This window comes from Ursus americanus, chromosome 22 (assembly GCF_024610735.1).
Source record: "Ursus americanus isolate L20-20 chromosome 22, mUrsAme1.1.p, whole genome shotgun sequence".
Classification (NCBI taxonomy): domain Eukaryota; kingdom Metazoa; phylum Chordata; class Mammalia; order Carnivora; family Ursidae; genus Ursus; species Ursus americanus.
Genome location: NC_142148.1, coordinates 50024016 through 50034114, shown reverse-complemented (window position 1 = coordinate 50034114; position 10099 = coordinate 50024016). Strand labels below are relative to the sequence as shown.

General features: G+C 54.7%; 1 protein-coding gene across 1 annotated transcript; it reads right to left on the bottom strand.

Annotated features, from left to right (window-relative positions):
* Positions 1–3227: 3227 nt before the first annotated feature.
* On the bottom strand, positions 3228–9100 carry LOC148108119 (SH2 domain-containing adapter protein F-like). Its single transcript, XM_087853827.1, is given in 5 exon segments — positions 3228–3351; positions 3495–3666; positions 4858–4998; positions 6579–6785; positions 8962–9100. Coding segments are annotated over 5 exon segments (678 nt in total). The 5' UTR covers positions 8996–9100.
* Between the last annotated feature and the right edge of the window lie 999 nt (positions 9101–10099).

Below are 10099 nucleotides of genomic sequence, written 5' to 3'. Positions count from 1 at the left end.
AATGTGTGTGTAGCTAGCGAGTGTACAGGGCGTTTGCAGGTGGAAACTGGAGCGACCCCTCTCCCTGCCCCAGACCCTGGGACCCGAGCACCGGTGCCCTCCAACCTGTGTGGCCAAAGCTGGTCTACCCTCTCCATCTCTGAGCTGTGGGGGACGACACCGGTGGGGGCTCCTAGTGACGCATGTGGAGACACAAACATCCTTGGCAGGACCGTGTGTGGACAGATGTGACAACCGAGCGAATCTTGGTTGAGGCTCTCTCTTGCAGAAACCAGGGGAGGGGGTGAGCTAGCTGCTCTGGAAGCCCACCCCAAATCCGGGGAGGCTCAACCGCCTTGTCCTGGGGATATCCCTTTACCCTCCTGCTAACTGGGCCTTGGGCCAAGCCCCCAGCTCCTCTGTCCCTGCAGCCTGGGATGCCATCACCGGTGAGGCTGTAACTCCATTCCCTCCCTCAGAGAGAAAGGCTCCACTGCCTCTCCCAGCTCCCTGACACGATCCAGGAAATCCACATCAGGGCCTGGTCCTGCCCGCAAGACAAGGACCCTGCTGCTCAGAGCTCTGGCCGGCTCCCAGCTGTCCGGGCACCCTGTCTTAGAGAGAAAGCATGGGGGTGGGGCCCGAGCAAGAACAGTGTCTGCCCAAGCTACCAGGCCTGGTCCACAACAAGGAGGAAGCAGTGTTTGGGGGAGCCCTGAAGCCTGAATACTTGTCTCTCGGGGCCAGAGCCTACCTGGGGACAAGTGCAGGGCTCAGAAACTAGTATGGGAGGTAGGACCGGTGAGGGGGGCCCTCATATGAGGTGAGGCTGACAAACCTCATTTCCCTCCCCTGCCTGCGTACAAAGAGGCCTCTGACGGGACCCATTTCACTGGGCCCACAAGTGAAGATGGAGAGTGGATGACTGAAGAGAGGAAAGGGATGACAGGAAAAAAACAGTCCTTTATCACCCATGCTTCCAATTCCTTCTCCCTGCCCCAGGATACTGTGCCCTAAAGCCTGCTGGGGGCCCCAGGCTGGGTGTATGTGTGTATGGGCGGGGGTGGGGGGGGTGGTGGGGGCATCCTTCTTCTGTAGGCCCGAGATAATGGCTGAGGCTGAGTGACCACACAGGCCCTGGGGAAGGGAGCTAAGGGCCTGAGGAAAATGTGCAGTCCCTGGGGGTGGTAGAGAGGGGAGGCAGTGAGTAGTCCCCCTCCCCTGTCTGCCCTATGCCATGGCCCAGGCCCAAAGCTGTGGGCAGCAGCTTGGGCCTTGCTTTCCCTCTCCCTCTCACAGTTTGGAGAAAACCCCCTAACCACAATCCACTTGGGATAATCACCTCTCCCCAAAACTACATTATATCTTCTCCTTGAGGGACAGATCTGGCCAAAAAGGGCAATAAAGTGGCAACAAGCCTCCATCTGGATAACTGACCTCCTGGGATAAAGTCCCAAGCAGAGTCATTGCCCAACCCTCAGGAGTCTGGGTGGGACTAGCTGGGCGGTAGGGCCAGAGCTGACACGGCTTCTGGAGGAAGCTGTTTAATCACCAGTGAAAGCCCTTCCGTTACAGAGAGCAGAGAAACCTTAATCGTATTTCAGAGAAGCCATTTATATGCAAGCGAGGCTCTGGCGGACAGCTGCTGGTGGGGCTGGATCAGCCTGGGCCGAAGCAGCACCCAGGCCTGCCTCCCCTTTTACTCCCCAGGATAAGGCTGAGCCCCGCCCTGCTCCTTTCACAGAGCCAGACCCTTGCCGTCTCAGCCTTGGACTGTTCCAGACTTGAGGACTGGTGGAGCGATGCAATGGAATAGTGCGGTTCTTGTAGTCCGACTGAACTGAACTGGGTCCAAATCCTGCTTTTGGCACTTTGTTACCTGGTGGTCTTGAGCAAGTCACATACCTCTTTGTATTTCTTTCTGTCTATAAGAAAGAGATTCATCTTCCAGGTTGGCAGTTGATTTGGAGATGGTGAATACACGGCTCAGCACACAGTAGGTGCTCTGTGACTCTTAACTGTTAAAGCAACACACATTCCTAGGGTTATATCAGATTTTTGACAGATGAACTTTTCCTAAATGCTCCTTTGATTTTATGACAATTGCAGAGTATGAGAGCTGCAAGAAACCTAAGAGGTACCCATCAATGCATTTTGCAAAGGGAGAAACCACGGCCCAGAGAGGTTCCATGATTTGCCTGGGGTCACAAAGCTAGTTTTATGAAACCCAAGAATAAAATTCAGGTTGTTTGACTCTAGACTGGCATTTTCCCATTATCTTTTAGTTGAAGTTCAATAATTATCCTCAAATGTCTGTTTAATAGTCCCACATTGCTGTATATTGCATTTGTTTGAAGTGGGGGTATACCTGTATTCTAATGCCCCTGAGAAATGTGGTAGGAGGTGGTACAGATGTCCCAGGAGTGATGGGGGCGATGCGAATGAACCCACCATCTGACAGGCTGCCATGTGGGGGGCAGGCTCTATTGGGCAGGACTCCTGGATACCGAGGGGAGGGCTGGCCATTCTGGTAGGAGGCCAGTACCTCTCTGTGTCTATCTACTCTCTAGGAGGAAGGCTGATGGGAAGGGAGCGCCCTGCCTCCCCCATCTTCCTGGATCCTTTAAAACTCAGTTATCAGCCACTAGCGCCCGGTCCTCCTGCCCACTTCTTCAGAGTGAACGATAGCTTTGTGTCCACTGCTCCACCCTCCTCCCAGGATCCAGCCTCCGCCTCCCCCTGCAGAGCCCCTCAGGCGAAGTTCCTATCTCCTTGCCGGTGCTTCAAGAACATCTGGACTGCCATTAATAAAGATGAAGGTGATAATTTATTTAGCACTTAGCACCATGTTAAGTGCCTCCCATATATTATTTCATTGGATCCTTCCCTATAAGGTAGATATTATTATTCCCCTACTTTATAAGTAAGAAAACTGAGGCCCAGAGAGGTTCAGGGGGCCCCAGGGCACACAGCTGGTAAGTGACATATACTTTGGAGCTGGACACTGTAGCTTGACTGTTTCCTCTAACGGACTCTGAGCTCCTTGAGGTCAGGGGAGGAGCCTCAGACTGCTCCAGGTCCCTAGGGCCCAGAGTCAGCAAAAGTTCCTGGGGATGGACTTCTCCCCAGCTTGGCTGGGCATGGGGGGAAGGTTGGAGTCTTCTCCTGTCCTGCTGGTTGTCTTCCCATGGATCCTCCTTGGTGCCATCCTCACAAGCCCATCCTGCCTACCGCAGGCCCACCCCGACTCACTTGAGGGACAGGGAGAAATCGTTCTTGCTGGTCTCGCTGTCGCACACCAGGTAGCTGGCCTCTTTGCACGTCCGGAGCACGTTCTCGGCATCTGTTCCACTGATGGCCCCGTGATACCAGCTGAGGACAAGAGAGAGGAAGGGGGCATCTCTGCTGGGTCCCTCGCCGTCCTGGCCCACCCATTCTGGGTGTCCCCTGCAGGCAAGCCAGTGGCAGGAGGGGAAGGGAGGGGAGAGAGTCCCCAGCTGGACACAGACACTCACACCTGGTTTTCCAGAGGCAATGTTGGGTCTGTCCACTCCCCAGGGGGGCTGCTGGGCTCCACGTTTAGGGGCTTGGCTGACTTGGGGTTCCCTGCAGAGAGTCGGGGAGGTAGCCGCCCCTTCTCCTCCCGGCCAGGTGACAGGCAGCTCTTCTCAGATCCTTCAAACTGGGCTGTGGGGAATATACCAGTCATAGACTCTGAGGACCCTAGAGATAGAGCCCTATAGAATAACCAGGGCTCCACCATTTTCTGCCAAAAGGGGTCAAAGGAATGTTCTGGAAGGGTGGGACATGCTCCTGGGCTTGACTGGCTGTGGGGGTGGGGCGCAGCCCTCCTAGGCCACACCGCGCCTACCAGTCCCTACGCTGTGGGAGGAGAGGGGAGAGAAGCAACATGAGAAACCACTTAAACTTCTCCCTCTGGAGCAGCTGCCTGCCTTCCCCTGTTCCATTCCCCCTCCGGGTGGCTTCAGCGCCGATAATATCGTTTCTTTCTCCTCCTCAGAGTTCATGACCATTCTCCACATCACCCTGCCAAGCCATTCTGTCGAAGTGACTTATGCATTTGAGAACAATTATCCGATTCCCCTTGGTGCCATCCTGACAGGCTCATCCTGCCCCAAGCCGCCGCCGGCCCGCCCCTCCCCCGCCCCCAGGGCTGCTGCCCACAGGCTCCCCGCCCCCACCGGAGACACCCAGCTGAGGCGGCTCTGCCCTCCCAGACCAGGGCAGGCCCACCACTGAGCCAGCACGAGGGAGGAAGCCAGTGGGTCACATGAGCACAGGCACCCACGGACAGGCGATGGAGACCCTCCTTCATCCTGCATTTACAAAGTAGCCCTCACACTCAGGCACAAATGTACAAACAGGCGCTCACAAGCACTTGGCTGCCCGTTCTGTACCAAACTGACAGAGATGAAGTGTTCGGTGCTTCCTTTCTCCTCATTTGGGCTTTTTCTCTCCTTGTAGCACTTTCAGGACCTTCCTGTCTCTCAGTCACCAGATGCAAGGACCAGACCCGTCCCTTGCCCGAAGGGGTCAGACACTTCCTATGCTAGCATCACCCCCACCTCAAGAGTTACTTGCATTGCCAAAGGATTGGGTCAGGCAAAATACTCACAAAGAAGTGAATGTAAAATAGTGGATTTCTGTGGCATGGTGGGCAAGATATTTAGAAAGAGACTCCTTTAGAAGACACCTTCCCCACACCTTTGGGAGGAAGGAGGAATGTGTATTTTGTCCCTTCTTTCTTCCTCCAGGTTCTCCAAACCCTACCCCACTTCAGCTCTGCCAACCCAAGCCCACAGGGCCTGAGGCGTGAGAGGACATGTCACCCTGGCCAGAAGCTCCCACAGGACCCACCGCTGCCGTCCTCCAGGCTGGGCTCAGGGAGGGGGGAGGCTGGACCGGAGATGTCCCTGTCCCCGTCAGGCAGGGAGCAGCTTCTGTCCAGCTGTCCCACCGGCAGAGGCCAAGGTAGGTCTTTGATGACCTTAATGTCAACTGGAGCCAGTAGCAGCAGGGAGAAGAGACACAGACAGGGACAGAGACAGAGAGAGAGACAGAGAGAGGCAGAGGTTGAGACACCAAAACCCAGAGCCAGGACACAGAATAGCCTAGAAAGGAGGAGGGTCAGAGCAGAGGCAGGGACGGGTTCTGAGGGGGGAGCAGGACTCTCGGAGGGTTGGATGGAGCCACAGTGACCACACCAGGCTGCGTAGTCGAAGGGGGGAGGCACAGGTAGCAAATAGCCGGAGGCAGAGTCTTGCCCTGCCAGCCGTGTGGGTCCCCTTCACTTGAACCCTCATAAGCCTCCAGGGCCCAAAAGGACCAGGAAAGGAGGAAACGAGGGACAACGAGCTGCCCTCGCCTCCCAGCACCACACCCAGGTTCCCACAGCCTCCTGGCACCCTCAGACTTGCCGCCCTTCCTCCTTTTCCCCACGGCCTGGGAAGCCATGGGCAGTGAGACGGACAGCCCAGCTCCAGGCTGTCATGAATACTCCGATGTGGGGGCAGATGTTTTATTGAAATTTACCCCCCACACCCTCAATCCCGAGCCCTGACGATTAAGAGAGGGATGCCACTGGCGGCTGCAGGGCTGCTACCGAGGTTTCCTAATGATGAGCATAGATTTCCCCATGAAGCAAGCCAAACAGTATTGATTCTCCAAGGAGACTTCTGGAGATAAACGGTCCCACTCAATGGTGCATGCTTTACCGGAAACAAATCAGAAGCCTGTGGTTTCCTACTCGCTGCCAGGGAGGGGAGGACAGGGCAGAGAGCTGAGTCCGGCTCCAGGATGAGCCCCGTGCCCAAGGAGGGGTGGGGGGCCCTGGGAGTGGGGGTGAAGTCGAATGGCATTTACATCCTTTATGTTCTCACCGAATCAAGAACCCAGGAGCTAAAGCACTCTCCAGGCTCTCCAGGCTGCAGCAGCACCCACTCAGACCACCAACACACACCTTCCCAGGTGGGACTCCGGGCCTGGGATAGGCGCTGGGGTGCTTGGTACAGGAGAAACCTAACCCTCATTCAACAAAGGGCATTTCTCACAGCCTCCCTCTCCCCACCAGTTCCTGCTCCTCCGAATTCCCCCCCGGGGCACAGGCGTCCCTGGTCTGGCACAGTCTGCTACTGGGAGACACAGCTCTCTGATTCAGGGCTGGGTTCTCGAAAGGTTACACACACAACCGTTTTCCGTGTCTGGGGTGTTCAATGCCTTCTTTTGTTAAATGTAAGTATTTAACATATGTCACAAGTTTTATCATTTTGTTTGGAATTTCTTTATTTTAAAATAGGCCCTGTCTCCCAAAAGACGGAAGTGGCCTAAGCCTCTTGGCCTCTGAGAGGTGGTGATGCAGGGAGACCCTTCATCCTCCTGTGCCCGTTCCCTGACCCCGCACACAGTGCCGCGCCCACACTGCCCAATTCACCAATCTCTGTGATGCGCTCAACCGTGCTTCCCTGGAGCCCAGCTGCTGGGCCTCCCCCAACCCCTGGGGTCCACTCCTTCCCTTCCCCTGGGCCTGGAGAGCTGTTTAGAGGCCCCAACAGGCCCACCCTCCCCAGCCAGGGGCTTACCTGTAAAGGCTTTGGAAATCTGTTCCTTGTTCCACTCCCAGGGCTGGTCATACTCCTCAGGGGGCCTCTCGCCATCCTCTGGCAGCCGGGACTCCCGGGGCTAGGGGGCCCCCTCACCCTCTGGGGTGGTCCCCTCCTCCTCTGGCTCATAGGGCGTGTCATATAGAGGCAGGGGCTGAGCTGCCATCTCCTTGGAGCTCTGGATCTCTGCCAGGGCAAGGTGGCGGGGAGGTATGAGAGCATCCCTGGCTGCCCTCCTCAGCTCCTCTGGCAGCGCCCTCAGCAACACACCAAGCCTCCTTCAGAAGAGATGCCACTGGCTTTGGGGGCCCAATGGCCAGACATCTGGGGTCCCTTGCCCTTAAAACATCTCTGGGGTTCCAAAAGCATGGGATCCAATGGAGGCCAGGGCAGAGAAGCACCAGAGTGAAAGACAGAAAGAGATCCTTAGGTGGCCAGCAAGGGCTTAGGAAATGAGGCTTACACGTTTTGGAAACGGAGGCAGGGTCCTCTCCTAATCCACCTCCTTTTGGCTACACAGCTCCAGTTCTTCCTTTGCATCCCAAGCTGTATCATTTGACAATCCGAAAATCCTTCTTCGTTGCCCAGATACTCCTGATCACTCTCTCCTTGAAACTGTCCCCTCTAACAAGTCATTTTCGTGGTTGTCCTCTCCCATCACCCTTGGACTCTTCCCCTGGCCCCTCTCGGTCTCTGTTCCCCAGAACCAGGTCTTAATTCGCCCACATCCTTGCCCAGTCTCATGGCACCCTATACACTTCCGGTTACCTTCAAGATCTTTCACTTTAATGTTTCAAACTTGCCACTTTCCCCAGAAGTTCTTCTAGTCAGTTCTGTGATGCCCTTTTTGGGATCGTTGACCCCAGTGAAAATCTAATAAAAGCTATGGGGCTACTCCCCAGAAAAATGTGCAAATTTCCATATACAATTCCAGGGCATTCATGGGCCTCCAAGGGGTACACACCCCTCTGATCTAAATAGGGCAGTCTCCCTCCCACTTTCTCCTTCTCCGTCCACTACACTGCTCTCGTCGGTCCTGGCCCCCGTTCAGCGTCTAAATTCCACCTGTTCACCACCAGTACCCGATGACTCTTACCCTTGTCTCTCCACGTCTAGATTACTACTAGGGTGAACCTCCACTCTCCCGGCTCACGTTTCCACGAGCTCCGTGGAAGAACACTCCTGACCGCTCTCTGGCCCCCACCCCTCTCCCAAGGGGGGAGAGCAGCTTATCTGATCACCCGTAGATGCTCGCTCTCTTTCTCAGCTCTGCCTTCTGGCTCTTTCTTCTCCTGGCCCCCGTGAGAGGGCTTACAGCTGTGCCTCATGGCCCAAGCCCGAGTGGGCAAGTTTAACTCTGTGAAGTATTAAGCAGCCCATTGTGGGAGACATAGCTAAGTCATGTTCTCCAATCTATTTTATCAGTAATAAAACTGACATTCTTGTCTTCATCAGTCTGTTACCTTGATTTGACTTCTCAATGATCTCCAAGCTCAGGAGGGGAAGAAAGCCATGTTAATTATTGCTCCCTTAAAGCCTCAGCAGTTTCCACAACTGCTAACTCATCTTTCTGATGCCCAGTTCTTCTGGTCTGTTCTGTACACCGCAGCCTCAATAATCCCCTTAAAATGCCATATTTATCCTGTTTCTGTCTTGTTTGAGAATTCATATTAGTTTCCCTCCTCTTCTGGAGCAAGTCCAAATGCCTCGTTCCAGCCTTTGAGGCCCTTCACTGCCCCTGTGGCCCCTCTCATCTTGGCTCCTCAGTATGCCCAACACTAAAACTACCCCTGAGCAAACCTTCCTTTCATCCTGCCTTGGACTGACTCACCCCTGTCCTCCTCTCGGATCACCCCCATTCACTCTTTCCCTGGATCCTCTCTTGACCTCTGCTCTGCTCCCCAAGACCAGGTCTTATTCATTTCTGTCTGCCCCCGCTCCTTGACAGGCTTGCCCTTCTCAAGCTATGTGGTTCCAATTGCCATAAAGATGTTTCACTCTGACATCACATCATCTCAAGTTCACCACCTTCCCTAAAGTTAGTGATTCTCTTTTTGGGTTCCATGACTCCCGGTCCAACCACTGTCCTGCCCTTCCTGACTGTCCTCACTCTATCTGCCTGACCTTTGGTGGCCTTCTCTACCACCTCACATCTCAGGCACCACAGGTCATCGTTCCTTCTCCAAGACGACTCTCTTGAAGGCAGTGGCCAAGGACCCAAGGTGGTCCACGGTGGACCCATGGTCTCCAAGGACCCAGTAAAGGGATCATGGAACCACTCTTAGTCTTGTGGGTCCCAGAGCCTGTTGTGCAAATACCCAGGCTTCAGAGAGCAATCCCCTAGCCTGACTCCATCACGCACCAGCCATCATCTTTTGGGCCTCATAGGGCTCCATGTAGCCATCATTTTCAGGGACCTTCTCTGGGGCTCCTGAAGCTCCTGCTGGGCCTTCGCCAGTCTCCTGAACATCAAATGGGTCCGCGTAGTCTTCGAGGATTGCCAGCTGTGGGAAGACAGTGAGGAGAGCAGGCTTCAGACATCTGAGAGACAGCTCTGCTTCTCCCCAGGTGCTTTGTCCATGGGAGTGAGTCCTGGAGAGAATGTCTTAGACCCAGAGCCCGAGGTATCTAAGGGCAGGCTCTGAGCTTGGATGGGGACAAGCTCTGGGTCTTCCTCTGCAGAGTCCCCTACTAGGCTGCCAGCAGAGTGGCAGATCTACCTTTTCTGTCACTTTTGTGCCTCTGGGCCATCCCGTAAGTTAAATGGCCAGGATGAAGCTCCGAGCATTAAGGCCTGCCTCAGTCCGGGTCTAGGCAGGGCAATAGAGGTGTTTAACACCAGATGGTTCAACAGAAGGAATTAATTCAGAGAGCCAGTTACAAAGGTGTTGGAGGAATTCAAAGAACAAGTAGGGAATAGCAGGCAGCTCAGAGATTAACTCGGTCCATGCCCACAAGTTCAATCCCAGATGCTGAACAAAGAAAAATTTGCGGACCAGCGAGAAAAGAAAAGCCAACTACTCACTTTATGGCACAGTTCTGCTGGTTTATCCTGAGAACATTCATCAGCATGTCATATGTGTATTATTATATTCATTTTAAAGAAACGGAGGCTCAGGGCAGGTAGGGAACAACGTGCCCAAGACCGTTCCACGGAAGTGGAGGAACCCAATTGGAACTTGTGTCCTTTGTGCAATATTATGCTGCCAACCTGCCCCCAGTGGGGATCTTGGCCGTTCTGGGAGAGAGACCACCTTAGGACAGCCCTGAAGAAAGCCAGGGTTTGGGCTCTGCTGAAATCCCCTGGTTCCTGGAGGACAAGAACAGGAAAGGCGTAGCCTTGACCCTCCACATCCCACACTGCCCCTTTCTCCCTCACAAGTGGTTCATGACCAACCCTCCGTCCCTGCTCCAGTCAAGGCAGAGCGAACTCTAAGCCACACGCCCTGAGGAAGAGCTCAAGGTGCTCAGGGCGGGGTGCAGCTGAGGACAATAGAGCT